The 18,112-nt window shown below is 38.9% G+C and overlaps 1 protein-coding gene across 2 annotated transcripts in view; it reads right to left on the bottom strand.

The window, feature by feature from the left end:
* SPMAP2L (sperm microtubule associated protein 2 like) overlaps nt 1-18,112 on the bottom strand; it is a 67,068-nt gene that overhangs the window by 26,639 nt on the left and 22,317 nt on the right. Inside the window, exons 3-4 of one of the 2 annotated variants that reach the window (XM_039468341.2) lie at nt 14,303-14,368; nt 6,440-6,568 (exon numbers count right to left, since the gene is read on the bottom strand). In XM_039468341.2, the coding sequence (XP_039324275.2) occupies nt 6,440-6,568; nt 14,303-14,368 (195 nt within the window). The remainder of the gene's footprint in view (nt 1-6,439; nt 6,569-14,302; nt 14,369-18,112) is intronic. The other variant, XM_039468342.2, reaches the window with a different exon arrangement.

Here is an 18,112-nt window from a genome sequence, read left to right as displayed (position 1 = left end):
AGGATCACTTTAGTCCAGGAGGCTGAGGTTGCAGTTAGCTGAGTATGACTGTGCTCCAGTAAGGGCAACAGGGTAAGACCTTCTCTGAAAAAAAAAAAAAAAAAAAAAGTTTTAAGAGTTTAAAAAACTTAAAAATAGGGAAAAAAGTTTATGTTATAAGGATATATATCAGAGTCCTGTGGATTAAATAATAAGGATATAAAGAAAAAAATATTTTTTGACAGCTACATAATGTGTTTGTGTTTTAAGCTAAATGTTAATATAAAAGAGTCAGAAAGGTTTTTTTTTTAAGTTAATAAGCTTATAAAGTCAAGTCCAGGTGGCTCACGCCTGTAATCCCAGCACTTTGGGAGCCCAGGGTGGGTGAATCACCTGAGCTCAAGAGTTTGAGACCAGCTTGGCCAACATCATGAAACCCCAACTCTACTAAAGATAGAAAAATTAACCAGGCATGGTGGTGCATGCCTATAGTCCCAGCTACTTGAGGGGCTGAAGCAGGAGAATCACTTGAACCAGGGAAGCGGAGGTTGCAGTGAGCCAAGATTACACCATTGCACTCCAGCCTGGATGACAGAGGAAAAAAAAAAAAAAAAGCTTATAAAATAAAAAAGTTATTGTGAGAGAAAGTTAATATATTAGTAAAAAAAAAATTCTCATAAACAGTGTAACTTCTGTGTAACAGTGCTAGTCCCCACTGTTTCTGAAGTCTACAGTAGTGTGGAGTCATGTCTTAAGCCGTCACATTCACTCACCACTCACTCACTGACTCACCCAGAACAACTTTCCGGCCTGCAAGCTCCAGTCTTAGCGAATGCCCTATGCAGGTGTCCCATTTCTTATCTTTTATACCATAGTTTTCCATGCCTTTTCTATGTTTAGATACACAAATACTTACCATTGTGTGATAACTGCCTACAGTATTCTTCCACATGCTGCAGGTTTGTAGCCCAAGAGCACCAGGCGATACCATATAGCCCAGGTGTGTAGTAGGCTACACATCTGGGTTTGTGTGAGTGCACTTTATGTTTGTACAACTAAATCACCTATGGATGCATTTCTCAGAACATATCCCTTTCATTAAGCAACACATGACCGTAAATAGTTGTGGTGAGTACTATGAAGGCATCAACTATTCAGCAGAAATAGAGGCTTCTTGGGAGGTTTGTGAGAATGTGGAAAGTTATGCCGAAGAAAATAGTCAGGGAAGGTCTCTGTGAAAAACTGAGACCTAAGCTGAGACTTAAAGGATCAAAATGTCTTAGTGACTTAAAAATGGGGAAAGCAATCTAGGCAGAGGAGAAAATGCAAAAAAGGCCTTGAGATGGGAAATATCTTGGTGTGCTTAAGAGATAAACATTTTTAAATAAAAGTAGGATCACACTATATATACAGCTTTATGTTCAAATTTTTCATTTAGTATTACAGCATAAATCCTTGTGTCATGAAATACAAATGATAATATTTTTAAAGTAAATACTTCACTAAATTAAAACTTAGAAGAGACTTCCACTTCCAGACATGATAGAATAATAGGGATCGGATTTATCCCTAGAATAAAGACATCTCCAGTAACTGACTTTTTTTTTAGACAGGGTCTCACTCTGTCACCCAGGCTGGAGTCCAGTGATGTAATCATGGCCTCGACCTCCCAGGCTCAGGTGATCCTCCCACCTCAGCCTCCCGAGTACCTGAGACCACAAATGCTCACCAACATACTCAGCTAATTGTTTGTATTTTTGGTGGAGATGAGGTTTCACCAAGTTGGCCAGGCTGGTCTCGAACTCCTAATCTCAAATGATCCACCCACCTGGGCCTCCCAAAATGCTGGGGTTTACAGGCATGAGCCACCATGCCCAACCACCAGTCTCATTTTTTAAAAAAAAACTTAAAAGCAAACCTCAAAAATGAACAAAGGATTTGGATGAAGATTTTGCCAAAGAAGGTATTCAAATGCCAATAAACAAATGAAAAAATGTTCAACATTAAGGAAAAATCATTAAGGAAATGCAAATCAAAATCATAATGAGTACTACTTGGCACATTGTAGGATAGCTGTATCAAAAAGATAATAACAAGTGTTGGTAAGGATGTGGAGATATTGAACTCTCATTACTGGTGGGATTATAAAATGATACAGTCACTTTGGAAAACAGTCTAGCAGTTTGTCAAAAAGTGAAATATAGGGTTATCATATGAAACAGCAATTCAACTCCTGCTATATATTTAAGAGAAATGAAAACATACATTCACACAACAGCTCAAACACTATGATCACAGCAGCATTACTTTTGCCAAAATGTAAAAAGAGGCCAATGTCTAACAACTGATGAATCAATAAATAAAATGTGGCAAAGCCATACAATTAAATATTACTTAGTCATAAAAACAAATGTACTGGTACGTGCTACAACACAGATGAATCTTGAAAATATTGTGCTAAGTAAAAGAAGACAGTCACAAAGAACAACATATTGTAAGATTCCATTTATATGAAATTCCAAGAATAGGTAAATTTATAGGAACAGAAAATAGATCAGTGGGTGTTTAGGGCTTGGAGGTGAAGCTGAAGGGGAGTAAGAATTGACTGACTGCTAATGAGCTTAATATTTCTTTTAGGGAAGACAAAATGTTCTAAAATTAGATTTTGGTGACGATTACACAGTCCTGTGAATATACTGTCAAACTCTGATTTATACACTTTAATTTTTAATTTTTTATTTTTTCAGTACAGAGATGGGGTCTCACGATGCTGCCCAGGCTGGTCTTAGCTCCTGAGCGTAGGCAGTCCTTCCACTTCAGCCTCCCAAAGTAGGATTATAGGCATAAACCACTATACTTTTATACTAAATTAAATACTTAAAATGAGCGAATTATATGGTAAGTGAATTAATCGAAATAAAACTTTTTTAAAAAAAACAAGAAAACTTCAGAAGATCAAACTGCTTAGAAATAAGGTAACTACATCCCAAAACAAAGCTCCAGAATATTTATAAGAATACAAAAACATCTAGGAGCCAGTAAAGTAAAATTCACAATATCTGGTACCCAATCAAAAACTACCAAGTATGCAAAGAAATAGTAAATTATGACCCATAAGGAGAAAAATCAGTCATTAGAAACATACCCAGAAATTATATATTATAAAACTAGTAGGCAAGAACATTAAAACAGCTATTATAACTGCACTGCATATTTTCAAGAAGGCAAAGAAAGATTGAGCAGGTTAGGTAGAGGTGAAATATAGAAATACCCAAATGAACCTCTAGAGATTAAAAACTACAATGAGTGAGATGAAAAATACTCTGGGTATGACAAATATTACACTGTAGATGAAAAGATTAGTGAAGTCATAGAGAGAAATAAAACACAGAGCTGGGGAAACAGAATCAATGTGCTGTGGGAAAACTTGAGGCAGTCTAATACATCTAACTAGAGCCCATAAAGGAGGAGGAGCAGAAAAAAAAATCTGAAATAATAATAACAGAGTTTTTCTAAACTAGATGAAAATCAAGTCTGGGGAATACATTTTAAAAGAGACAAGATCAAGGATTTTGCCAGAAAGAAACCACATGTAAACACACACACACACACACACACACAAAAGAATCCTTTTTTTTTTAAAGGGCAGAAGATACGTATATGCATAATTTTATTTATTTTTTCTGGAAGAAATCATAAGAAAATTTAGGATACTTTTAGGAAGAGAGATTAGGATATGGAAAATTCAGCTTTTTTTCTCCTCCTTGATCCCTCCCAAGTAAATATAATCTCTTCTTTATTGAACTCCAAAGACTTCTTAGGTATTATTTAATTTACCTTGTGTATCTCCATAATAGATGATAAACTCCTTAAAAGCAATAATTGTGTCTTACTTGCCTTTGCCCCTGTACTGTAATTTGGATATGTTAGTTTGTCTTTACAAAAACTCATATTGAAATTTGTTTTTTAGGCTGGGCGAGGTGGCTCATGCCTGCAATCCCAGCACTTTGGGAGGCCAAGGTGGGCAGATCACCTGAGGTCAAGGGTTCGAGACTAGCCTGGCCAACATGAGGAAACCCCGTCTCTACTAAAAATACAAAAAGTAGCTGGCCATAGTGGCAGGCATCTGTAATCCCAGCTACTCGGGAAGCTGAGGCAGGAGAATCACTTGAGCCTGGGAGGCAGAGATTGCAGTGAGCCGAGATGGTGCCACTGGAGTCCAGCCTGGGCAACAAGAACAAGACTCCGTCTCAAAGAAAAAAAAGAAAAGGAAAGGAAATTTGATTCCCAGTGTCGTGATGTTGGGAAGTAAGACATAGTGGGAGGTGTTTGGGTCATGGAGACAGATCCTTCATGAATGGCTTAATGTCATTCTCGGTAGTAGTGATTTCTCTTGAGACTGGATTAGTTCTAACAGGAATGTGCCCATGAGAGTGGGTTTTTACAAAGCCAGGATGCCCCTTGGTTTTCCCTCTTTGCACATGCTTGCTTTCCCTTTGCTTTCTTCTTCATGTTATGGAGCAGCACAAAAAGCCCTCACCAGAGGCCGAGCAGATCCCAGCGCCATGCTTCTTATACTTCTCAGTTTATAGAACTACAAGTTAAATAAACCTCTTCTCTTTGTAAATTACCCAGCCTCGGGTATTCCGTTGTGGCAAAATATTTGCTGAATTAAATGTAATAGTAACATGCCACCAAAAATAATGATAAAATGTCACCAAACATGCAAAGATCATTTCTATATTTTCTAGAAAGAAGATGAAATTAATCGTGTACACCTGGCATTCTTGCGTTCGAAAAAATGAAGTGATCTCCATTAAGAAATTTTTAAAAAATTATTGAATGCATCTTGAATAAACTTTTACAAGCAAACAAATACACCAATGATTGTAGCCTGTAAATATCATTCTGAAGCAAATCTCCATCCACTTTGATATTAGATTAAAAAGCAGTTCTGGCCAGGCACAGTGGCTCGTGTGTGTAATCCCAGCACTTTGGGAGGCCCAGGTGGGTGGCTCACTTGAGGCCATGAATTTGAGACCAGCCTGGCCAACATGGCCAGACCCTGTCTCTGCTAAAAATACAAAAAGTAGCCAGACCTAGTGGCACACACCTGTAATCTCAGCTACTGGGGAGGCTGAGGCAAAAGAATTGCTTGAACCCAGGAGGTGCAGGTGGCAGTAAGCCGAGATCAGGCCACTGCACTCCAGCCTGGGCAACAGAGCAAGACTCTGTCTCCAAAAAAATAAAAAGTAGTTCAGTTTCTAACATGCTGGCCAGGTACAGTTGCTCATACCTGTAATTCCAGCATTTTGGAAGGCTGAGGCAGGAGGACTGCTTAAGGCCGTGAATTTGAGACCAGCCTGGGCCACATAGAATGACATCATCTCAATTTTTTTAAAGAACAATACAAACATGTTGAGTTGGAGACTCCTGTAGCACCTTCCCACAGGGGAAGTCAACAATTCTGAGATAAGGAGAGATGTTTAGGCTGGGGATAGGAGTTGGAGGTCACCACCACAAGAATGGAAGCAAAATCCTTATGAGAGGACACCTCCACGTTTGCGATGAATTTAGAGCAGGAAGAGAAAGAAGCCAGGGACAGGACACTGGGCAACAGTGGCAGAGAAACTACCTCACACAGGATATTGAGAGGGCAAGGTGAAGAAGATAGGAGGGAAGCCAGGACGGAGAGTATCACTGAAGCCAAAGTGAGAACTTAAAGAAGGAAGTGGCCAGTCCTCAGCAGGAGTTGGAATGGGTGATTTCAGATATCCCTTGAACTTCTGCAGTGTCTTTAATTCTAAAATTGGAGAGCCTAACTTGAAAAAATAATGGCTTCTGTAGAATTCTTCAGCGGTATCTTGAAGAGACGTCTTCCTCACTCTGGAAGTATCCTTGTATAACCCCTTTACTTTATTTTTTAAAAAAATCTTCATAAACCAAACATTATAAGATAATACAAGCCTGCAATAAATATTAGATTTTGCTCTGGAAAAGCTTACCTGTAGCATCAGATTGGAAACAGATATAGAATCCCTAATTCTCAATAAATTTTGACTGCACGTTGAACAATTTATGGCTTTTATATAAAAGTTCTATGTCTATTTTCCCTAAGAACTCCTGATAATGGCCAGATGTGGTGGCTTATTTTGTAATACTAGCACTTTGGGAGGCCAAGGAAGGTGGATCACGAGGACAGGAGTTCAAGACCAGTCTAGCCTGCAAAGTGAAACCCTGTCTCTACTAAAAATACAAAAAATTAGCCAGGTGTGTTGGTAATCCCAGCTACTCAGGAGGCCGTGGCAGGAGAATCACTTGAGCCTGGAAGGCAGAGGTTGCAGTGAGCCAAGATCATGCCATTGCACTCCAGGGTGAGTGACAGTGCAAGACTCTGTCTCCAAAAGAAAAAAAAAAAAAAACTCCTGATAAAGTAACATGATAACACACAGACACTAACCTGTTAGGTATATAGTAGTGGGAAACTTCCTTGGGCTGGGCAAGTTTCTCAAGTCTTTTGCTCAGCTGAATCTTCAAAGCACCCTGGGAAACAGGGCGTATAGGATCTTGATTTCCCCAAAACAGTTTTCTGTTAAGAAGCATAAAAACAAAATGGTAAACAATACATTGCTAATGAAAATCTTTTAAAAAATGATTCTTTTTCTGTTTTTGTTTGTTTATTTGTTTGTTTGTTTGTTTGTTTGTTTTTTGACAGAGTCTTGCTCTGTAGCCCAGGCTGGAGTGGAGTGATACGATCTCGGCTCAATGCAACCTCCGCCTCCTAGGTTCAGTGATTCTCCTGCCTCAGCCTCCTGAGTAGCTGGGATTACAGGCGCGTGCTACCACACCTGGCTAATTTTTGTATTTTTAACAGAGACAGGGTTTCACCATGTTGACTAGGCTGGTCTCAAACTCCTGACCTCAAGTGATCTGCCTGCATCGGCCTCCCAAAGTGCTGGGATTACAGGCATGAGCTACCATGCCTGGCCAGAAATGGCTCTTGATGGCTTTTATACTGACTTTACTTCATTTCAAGAACTATATCACAGAATCTTATGATTTCCAAGCATCTGAAATGGATACAATATTTATGGAAGTTAAAATATTACTGTTTAAAACACACAAAAAGAAAAAATATGTTACCGTTTAATCTATTGTCTTAAAATGTGGCAACCAAAAACGACCGACTAGAGATAGTTCTGTTTCTGCCATCAAGTAAACCCTGTGGTTTATACTCAGGTTGGCATAAAATGAGCATTCTATCTACACTGTCCTCCTATTTTGGGTGAAGCCCTGTACCGGGTGATCACAAAATAAAGTAGTAACAGAATAGTATTAATAGCTACAATTTGTAGAATACTTATCCTTTGCGAGGCATTGTGCTCAGTACTTTACAGATATCAGTTCATTTAGTCTCAACAGCCCTGTGAAATAGGTAGGATTACTGAGCATAGGATGAACAGAAAAGAAGAAATGAGTAAGAGATTAACCTGAAAAGGCTTCACGGAAGAAAGCAAAAAGCACAGATTGCCAGAAATGAGGCACATTCCATGTTGGGATAAAAATGGGAAATGGAAATGATCAAAGGCAAAAACCACATGATTATCTCAATAGATGCAGAGAAGGCCTTCAACAAAATTCAACAGCCCTTTATGCTAAAAACTCTCAATAAACTAGGTATCGATGGATCATATCTCAAAATAATAAGAGTTATTTATAGCAAATCCACAGCCAATATCATATTGAACGGGCAAAAACTGGAAGCATTCTACCTTACTTCTAAAGACAGAAGCCTAGAAATCATGTTTACTCCTCCCTCAGACTTTTATAATTCGTCACTAGGTTCTGTTCATCTATGTCTTGACCCTAACCTTTCTCTCAACACTTAAGGCCACTGTTCTAGGATAGGCTATCATTATTTCTCTTCTGCATTATTTTAATAGCCCCAAATTATCTTCTTGCCTCTGGTTTCCCATGCTATTAAAGGAACTGTGCCTTTCTAAAATAGACAGGGTGATATAATGGAAAGAAACGGGCTTTGTGGTCAATGGATACAACAGATTCAAATCCAAGTTGAACTTGAGTAAGTTACTTAAGTTTTCTAAACTTTACTCCCTAATCAAATAATGCCTCCAATTTTTCTATTGGTTTCAAGTCGGGTTGGGGAGTGTTGCAAGATTTTAACAGTTCTAGTAATATCCATTAACATATCTCTTATCGGTGTGTATCTCTACTCAATATATATGTGTGTGTTCCTATCCATGAATAAGAAAGAATTTAATGCATAGTGTATTTTTAGTTTTAAGCCTCTTAAAACTTAGTCTTTAGAGCATAGCAAAATTGCAAGATACAGTATTAACATACAAAAGTCTACTGATTTTTTTATATGCCAACAAAGAACAATAGGAATTTGAAAAAAAAAAAAACCAATGCTGTTTACATTAGCATTGCAAAAATTAAATACATAAGCATAATTCTAACAATATATATAAAAGATCCATATGAGGAAAACTACAAAACTCTGTTGAAAGAATCAAAGAAGATCTATATAAATGGAGAGGTATTCAATAGTCATGGATAGGAAATCTCAATTTTAAGATATCAGTTATTCCCAGTTGGTTTATATATTCAATGCAATCCCAGTAAAAAATCCCAGCAAGTTGCTTCATAGATATTGGCAAACTGATTCTATGGTTTATATAGAAAGACACAAGACTCAGAATAGTCAACATAATATTGAAAAAGAACAAAGTCGATCCAAGATGGCTGATCACTAGCAGCTCGGGATTGTAGCTCCCAGTGAAAACGCAAAGAACGAGACGACGACGCACCTTCACATGAATTCTTGTTGCTCATGCACCAGGAGATTCCCAGCGGAGGAGCCCCACGGGTCGCCAGCGCGACTCTTGTGACCGGCGAGGCAGTTTTGCCGGCGCCTCGGAGCGTCGGTTCTTGGTGCAGAGTCAGAAAAGCACCATCAATCTTAACGCCGCTGACTTAGTCGGCACAGTGGGTTGCTCAGATTTCGGCGCTGAGAATCAATAAGTTGGACGTCCACTCAGAAACCCAATTACGAAGACGGTAATTATAAAGACCACAGATGGATAAATCTACAATGAAAGGAAGAAAACAGTCAAAAAAGACTGAGAATACCCAAGATCAAAACGCCTCTTCCTCAGCAGGGGATCCCAGTTCCTCATCAGCAACGAAACAAGGCTTGATGGAGAACGAGTGTGTTCCAATTACAGAAGCAGGCTTCAAAATGTGGATAATAAGAAACTTCTGTGAATTAAAAGAACTTGTTCTAACACAATTTAAAGAAACTAAGAACTTTGAAAAAAGGTTTGATGAAATGTCAACAAGAATACAAAATTTAGAGAGGAAAATAAGTGAATTGATGGAGCTGAAAAACACAATACGAGAACTACGTGAAGTATGCACAAGTTTTAACAGCCGAATTGATCAAGCAGAAGAAAGGATATCAGAGGTCGAAGTCCAACTCAATGAAATAAAACAAGAAGACAAGATTAGAGAAAAAAGGATAAAAAGGAACGAGCAAAGTCTCCAAGAAATACGGGACTATGTGAAAAGACCTAATCTACGCTTGATAGGTGTACCTGAATGTGACGAAGAGAATGAATCCAGGCTGGAAAATATGCTTCAGGATATTATTCAGGAAAATTTTCCCAGCTTAGTAAGGCAGGATAATATTCAACTCCAGGTAATACAGAGAACACCACAAAGATATTCCTCAAGAAGAGCAACTCCAAGGCACATAATCGTCAGATTCACCAGGTTTGAAATGAAGGAGAAAATACTAAGGGCAGCCAGAGAGAAAGGTCAGGTTACCCACAAAGGGAAGCCTATCAGACTTACAGCAGATCTCTCAACAGAAATCCTACAAGCCAGAAGAGAGTGGGGACCAATATTCAACATCCTTAAAGAAATGAACTTTCAACCAAGAATTTCACATCCAGCCAAACTAAGCTTCATAAGTGAAGGAAAAATAAAGTTTTTTGTGAACAAGCAAGCACTCAGAGAATTCATCACCACCAGGCCTGCTTTACAAGAGCTTCTGAAAGAACCATTACACATAGAAAGGAACAAATAGTATCAGCCTTTCTAAAAAATATCAAAAAGCAATATATCATTATTAATTCTAAATTTAAATTGACTAAATTCCCCAATTCAAAGACAGACAGGCAATTTCGACAAAAAACTAAAACTGTATGCTGCATCCAGACCCATCTCACATTCAAGGATACACAAAGACTCAAAACAAGGGATGGAGAGAGACTTACCAACCAACCAGAGAGCAAAAATAAATAAATAAAAAGCAGAAGTTACAATTTTCGCCCCTGATGAAATAGTATTTAAAGCAACAAAGATCAAAAGAAGCAAAGAAGGACATTATATAATGATAAAAGAATCAATGCAACAACAAGAAGAGTTAAAGGTCCTAAATATATACGCACCCAATACAGGAACACCCAGACATACAAGACTTATAAAGAGACTTAGACTCCCACACAATAATAGTGGGAGACTTCAACATTAATATCAGATAGATCAATGAGACAGAAAATTAACAACGATGTCCAGGACTTGAACTCAGATCTGGAACAAGTGGATGTAATTAACATTTATAGAGCTCTCCACTTTACACAAAATGTACACTCTTATCAGTACCACATCATATCAACTTAAAAGTTTAAACGAAATATTGGTTGGCTCCTTGTTTGTTACTCTCTTCCCTCATTTTCTTTCATGTCTCCATTATTAAGGACAATTATAGGCATACCCATATTTTGACTGCATTCTAGCCCGGGCAACAAAACAATACCCCCATACTCTCTCCCTCTTCCTCTTTCTCTTTCTTCCTCTTTATTCTTTTTCTTATTATTCTTTTTCTCTTTTTTTTTTTTTTTTTTTTTTTTGAGACAGAGTTTCGCTCTTATTACCCAGGCTGGAGTGCAATGGCGCGATCTCGGCTCACCGCAACCTCCGCCTCCTGGGCTCAGGCAATTCTCCTGCCTCAGCCTCCTAAGTAGCTGGGATTACAGGCACACGCCACCACGCCCAGCTAGTTTTTTTGTATTTTTAGTAGAGACGGGGTTTCACCATGTTGACCAGGATGGTCTTGATCTTTCAACCTCATGATCCACCCGCCTCAGCCTCCCAAAGTGCTGGGATTACAGGCTTGAGCCACCGCGCCCGGCCTATTCTTTTTCTCTTAAAAAAAAAAAAGAAAAAGAAAAAGAAAAAGAACAAAGTCAGAGGACTAATACTATCTTACTTCAAGACTTATAAAGCTATAGTAATCAAGGCAGCATGGTATTGGTGAAAGAAGAGACAGATGAGTGGGATAAAATACAGATCCTCTAAGTAGATCCACACAAATATAGCCAATGGATTGAAGGCAATCCAATCATGAAATGATAGTCTCAGCTGGGCAAGGTGGAGCACTTTGGGAGGCTGAGGCAGGCAGATCATCTCAGATCAGGAATTCGAGATCGGCCTGACCAACATGGAGAAACACCATCTCTACTAAAAATATGAAATTATCTCGGTGTGCTGGCACATGCCTGTAATCCCAGCTACTCAGGAGGCTGAGGGAGGAGACCCCAGGAGACAGAGGTTGTAGTGAGCTGAGATCATGCCATTGCACTCCAGCCTAGGCAACAAGAGCAAGGCTCCATCTCAAAAAAAAAAAAAAAAAAAGAAAGAAAGAAAGAAAAAGAAATGATAGTCTTTTCAACAAATGGTGCTGGAACAACTGGACATCTACATGCAAAAATAAATAAATAATCTAGACACAGACCTTGCACCTTTTATAAACATTAACTCAAAATGTGTCTAGGTGTAAATATAAAATACAAAAATATAAAACTTTTAGGAATTTTATGGAAAAACACAAAGGAGAAAATTCAGGTGACTTTGGGTTTGGCAATGAGTTTTTAGATACAACACCAAAAACATGATTCACAAAAGAAAAAATTAGTAAGCTGAACTTCATAAAAATTAAGTTTTTTATTCTGTGAAACACACCGCTAAGAGAATAAAAAAAGCTAAACCACAGACTGAGAGACAATATTTGCAAAACAAATATCTGATAAAAAAAATTGGTAGCCAAAATACACAAAGAACACTTAAAATTCAACAATAACAAATAGCCCAACTAAAAAATGGGCAAAAGATCTGAATAAACACCTTACCAAAGAAGATATACAATTAAGTAAATATGCTCAACATTAGTTTATTAGAGAATTGCAAATTAAAACAATGAGATACCACTACACACCTATTAGAATGGCTAAAATTCTATACACTAACAACACCAAATGCTGACAAAGGTGTGGAGCAACAGGAACTCTCATTCACTACTTGTGAAAATGCAAAATGGTACAGTCATCTTGGAAGAGCTTAGCAGTTTCTTACAAAGTTAAATGTACTCTTACCATATTATCCAGCAATTTACCCAAACTAGCCAAAAACTTACATGTACCAAAAAACATGCATGTGAATGTTTATAGCAGCTTTATTCATAATTGCCCAATATTGGAAGCAATCATGATACCCTTAAATAGATGAATGGATAACCCGTGATATATTTATACAATGAAATAGTACCCACATCAATAGAATATAATCTTTTATTGATTGATTGATTGATTGATTGATTGATTGAGATGGGGTTTCACCGTGTTGGCCAGGCTGGTCTCGAACTCCTGACCTCAAGTGATCCGCCCACCTCAGCCTCCCACAGTGCTGGGATTACAGGCGTGAGCCACTGCGCCCCACCAGAATATAATCTTAAAAAGAAATTAGCTATCAAGCCACAAAAAGACATGGTGGAATCTTAAAGGCACATTACTAAGTAAAGGAAGCCAATCTAGAAGATTACATACTGTACAGTTTCAACTATATGTCTTTCTAGAGGAGACAAAAACCGTAGAGACAGTAAATAGATCAGTAGAGGCCAATGATTTGGAGAGGGAGGAAAGAGGAAAAGAAATGAATAGCTGGAACACAGGTAATTTTTAGGGCCATGAAACTATCCTGATACTATAATGGTGGATACGTTATGCATTTGTCAAACCTTTAAAGCTGCACAACACAAAAAGTGAATCTTAATGTACTTTAATCTATAATAATGTATCAATATTGGCTTATCAGTTTCAACAATTATACCACAATAATCCAAGATGTTAGCAGTAGGAAAAACTAGGGGAAGGGGTGGTAAATATGGGAACTCTGTAGTTTCTGCTCAATTTTTCTGTAAACCAAAACTACTCTAAAAATTAAAGTCTACTAATCTTGTTTAAAAAGCAATAGGACAGGCATGGTGGCTCACACCTGCAATTCCAACATTTTGGGAGGCCAAGATGGGAGGATCACTTGAGCATAAGAGTTTGAGGTCAGCCTGGGAAACATAGGGAGACCCCAGTCTCCACAAAAAAAATTAAAAATTAGCTGGGCACAGTGGCTCACATATGTGGTCCCAGACACTCAGGAGGCTGAGGTGGGAAAATCACTTGAGCCTGGGAGGTCAAGGCTGCAGTGAGCCATGATTGCACCACTGCACCCCAGCCTGAACAGAGTAAGACCCTGCCTCAAAAAAAAACAAAAAACAAACAAACAAACAAACAAAAACAAAGCAATGGGAGATTCAAAAAAAATATTCAGGCTTGACTCTGGAGCCAAAGAAGAAAAAGGGGAGTCCCTTGGCCGAGCATGAAAGGACTGAAGGTCCAGCTTGCTGGAGACCCAGAGGACAGGTATGCTCTAATAAGAGGCTTAGAGGTATCAGGATTAGTGATAGCAGCCTTAGAGTTACAGGCTGCAAAGCTGGACTTGGAGAATGCAGGAAAAGTTTGAAAGCAGTGTGGAGACACACCCTTGGGCAGTGGTTCTCAAGCCTGTCTACCTACAGAATCACCTGGAGAGCTTTTAACTCCCAAAGTCTGTGCTGCACCCCATATGAACTAAATCAGGATTTCTGGGGAAAGCACTCAGATATCTGTGCTGCACCCCATATCAGCTAAATCAGGATTTCTGGGGAAAGCACTCAGACATCAGTCAGTATTAAAGTTCACCAGATGATTCCAATGTACAGCCAGATTTAAGAGCCGCTGACCAAGGGTTAGCCTTTTACATGATGACTACAATGAGGTGACAATATTAGTTCAGAGGATCTAGTTAAGTAGAGATGGATGGAAAAATCTGGAATACAGGGTTAATAATAGATAGGTCAGAATAATACTTACCTACTTGAGGAAATGAACACAATCATCACAAACAAGACCATAGAATATTACCTTACCTATCTGGAGTTCCCCATTGCTTTTTAGGCTTTGAAAGATTTTGGATTCTCTTCCTAGAAAAAAAACTAACAAATACCAGCTGATTAATTCAAAGAGAATGCTTAAGAACTATGGCTACATTAGATGACTCCTATTCAGACAAATCCCACTGAGAGAGAAAAAAAGAGCTAAAACCAGTGCTATATTTGATGTGATTTGAAGAATGCTGAAAGGTTCAAAGTATCCAAAAATACTCTGGACACAATATTATCACTTCTAGAATTACTACTATAGTACATAATAAAATTAAGAGAATAAATTATGCAACCAAACAAAGAACATATTGTCTCCAGAAGACCCGATGTAAAATGCACACTTGTTAACAGGAAAAATCTCAATCAGCATATTGTCATTTGTAGATGGCTTGGTGGCACTGGATTCTGAGGAGATTGTACAGACAAATTTCAGACAGAATGTCTGGCTTTGGAAAACTATGAAATAGGCAAAATACACTTTTGGTACCACTCAACCCACTTTGTGCCTCACTCTGCTCCCTTGAACTTTCCCTGTTTTCTTTCTTTCTTTCTTTGTTTCTTTTTGCTTTTCCTTTTTTTTTTTTTTCCAGACAGAGTCTTGCTCTGTCACCCAGGCTGGAGTGCAGAGGCGTGATGGCACAATCTCCGCTCACTGCAACCTCCAACTCCCAGGTTCAAGTGATTCTCCCGCCTCAGCCTCCTGAGTAGCTGGAATTACAGGCACCTACCACCACGCCCAGCTAATTTTTGTGTTTTTAGTATAGACGGGGTTTCACCATGTTGGACCAGGCTAGTGTCAAACTCCTGGCCTCAGGTGATCTGCCCACCTAAGCCTCCCAAAGTGCTGGGATTATAGGCCTGAGCCACCATGTCTGGTCCCCTGCTTTTTCTTAATCCACTTGCAGCAGAGAGAGTTGTGCCCTCCAAGTATCCATGTGTTCCCCTACATTTCCCAGCATCCTTTGCAGTTGTTTGGAGTGACATAACTGTCATGTTTAACTTCAGCAAGAGTACTGGGTATCACATAAGAGCTAGTGTGCCTCTTGCACACTTTTCTCTTTCCCTGTTGCAGTGACCTGGAAGCCACATATCCTAGATAGCAAAGCTGCAAGGTAGAAGAGGGCCAATCAATTCACACTAGATTCTCGCAGGAAGGAGAAATAAACTTGTATTGTGTTAAGTCATTGAGAGTTCTGTATCCTGTTTGTTAATGCAGCATTGTCTATCCTATGCAAACTAATACACCACCTATGTTGTGGTGACTCATATTACAACTGTGTATGGCCTTGGTCGCAGCCTGAAGGGCCCAATAAATAACAACCCTTTTTGTCTACCACCTTTAGAAACCAACTGAAAACTAGGCACAGGAGTCAGACAAATAGAATAAAAATACTATCTGTTATTGACAAAACCATATTGAAATGAGTAGTCTGAATCACTGACACCCCCGAATAGAACTTATATCCCAAAGCTGCATGCCTCCTCCTGTAGGGGCCAAGCTTGCTATGTGATAGAAAGTAGATCATAAAGATCCTTGTACAGATTGAGGCACCATCTTAGAGAACACTGTAGACAGGCAGGCCCCAAAGCAAAAGGGCCCAGAAGGGACCAATTCTTTCTCCCAGACCTATCAAACGGCTGTCACTCTTACCCCATGGAAAGTCTAATTAAAGAGTGAGGCAAGAGGCCAGGAAAACTACTCAAAGAAATGCATCAAGGCACACAATGAGGGAGGTGATGAGGAAAAGCATCCCCTAACACTTGTCTGAGCTCTTTAATGGGCTACAAACTCTTTTAGAATAAGCCCTAGTTCTGATGTCAGGTAGGATTCAGTTACTGACACAGCACATACAAGGCATTATGTGAAGAAATGGCCTTCCTAATTAAGTGGTGATTGATGCACCATGGGAGGAGGCATTGGCGGAAAGGGGGCTCAATAGTCAGCAGCTGCCAAGGTGGCACATTTGTATTACCTCTCGGCCATTTTTTTTTTTTTTTTGGTTAGAGATAAGGTCTCACTATGTTGCTCAGGCTGGAGTGCAATGGCATGATCACAGATCCCTGCAGCCTTGAACTCACCCCAACTCAGCCTCCTGAGTAGCTGGGACTATGGACACCATGCTGGGTTAATTAGGCACAGCATATTTGCATGAAAACGAACTTTTTGGCCAGGCCTGGTGGCTCAAGCCTGTAATCCCAGCACTTTGGGAGGCTGAGGCGGGTGGATCATGAGGTCAGGAGACCGAGACCAGCCTAGCTAACCTAGTGAAGCCCTGTCTCTCCTAAAATACAAAAAATTAGCCAGGCCTGGTGGTGAAAGCCTGTAGTCCCAGCTACTTGGGAGGCTGAGGCAGGGGAATTCGCTTGAACCCAGGAGGTGGAGATTGCAGTGAGCAGAGATCATGCTACTGCACTTCAGCCTGGTGACAGCAAGACTCTGTCTCAAAAAAAAAAAAGAACAAACTTTTAAAGTATACCAAAGTATAGATAATGGAGATGGCACAATTTCCTCACATGATGACCCCAAATTAGCAGATCAAACAAAAACAAGAAGCAGTAAGAAATAACACAAAACTTTTTTGAAACCACACTCAACACAGCCTTTTTAAGCATAAAAACTTATGAGACATAAACTATCCAGCCATAGGAGAGCTTGCTCACTCAGCATACATTATTTATTTGAAGTACTGTGGTATTTTGAGTGGACACTTACTAATACTCAGTAAATGTTAATTCTATCAGCTCTACTCCTCAGCCACCAGACAACCTTGGGAAAGTGACATAATTTTGCTGAATTTCATTTTCTTTCAGTAAAATCCAGTTGCTATATCTGTCCTATCTACTTTTCAAAATTCTTGTGAGAACATCTATTTTTTAACTGCAAATCATTACACAAAAATAAGGTAGTAGTATTTACTGCCTGAAAAGGAAGGGGGAAAAAACCAGAAAGCATGGTAAATACGGCCAGGTGTGGTGGTGCACACCTAGAATGCTGGCACTTCGGGAGGCTGAGTTAGAAGGATCACCTGAGGCCAGGAGTTTGGGACCAGACTGGGCAACACAGCAAGACCCATCTCTACAATAAAATTTTTTAAATAAATTTTTAAAAATAAAATACAAAATAAGTCTAAATGATAACCATGCATGTAAATGAGCTAAACAATAACAATAAATATGAGTGGTTTTGATCCACTTCTTTAAAAGTGGATGAAAATAAAATCTGGTATTATTTACTTTTCACCTCCATGAACCACTGATATGAACCCTTGGTATTTCTCCCTAATAATTTCATAGGATGACTATCTTTTATCCAAAATGCTTGGGACCAAAAGTATTTGGGATTTGGGATATTTTCAGATTTTGAAATATCTGTATATACATAATGAGGTATGTTGGGGATGAGACCCAAGTCTAAACACAAAATTCATTTATGTTTTATATACATCTTATACACATAGCCCGAAGGCAATTTTATATAATATTTTAAATAAATAATTTTGTGTGTGAAACAAAGTTTGTGTTAAGCACCTACGTGTGAAATTTTCCACTTGTGGTTTTATGCCCATGCTCAAAAAGTTTCAGGTTTTGAAGCATTCTGGATTTTAGATTTTCAGATTAGGGATGCTCAACCTGTATTCTGTCTCCTCTTCTAACTGTATCTTAGCCAAACAAAGGGTTAAGCATCGATTTTTCAGGAGGCATTTACTGTTGTGCATTATATGCACATCTACACATATGCTTTTTTCTTTCTTTTCATAAAGGGCACTTTCTTGAAAATTCATTAGCTACCGTACT

This window comes from Saimiri boliviensis, chromosome 3, assembly GCF_048565385.1.
Source record: "Saimiri boliviensis isolate mSaiBol1 chromosome 3, mSaiBol1.pri, whole genome shotgun sequence".
Taxonomy (NCBI): domain Eukaryota; kingdom Metazoa; phylum Chordata; class Mammalia; order Primates; family Cebidae; genus Saimiri; species Saimiri boliviensis.
This window is presented reverse-complemented; position numbering and strand designations above follow the sequence as displayed.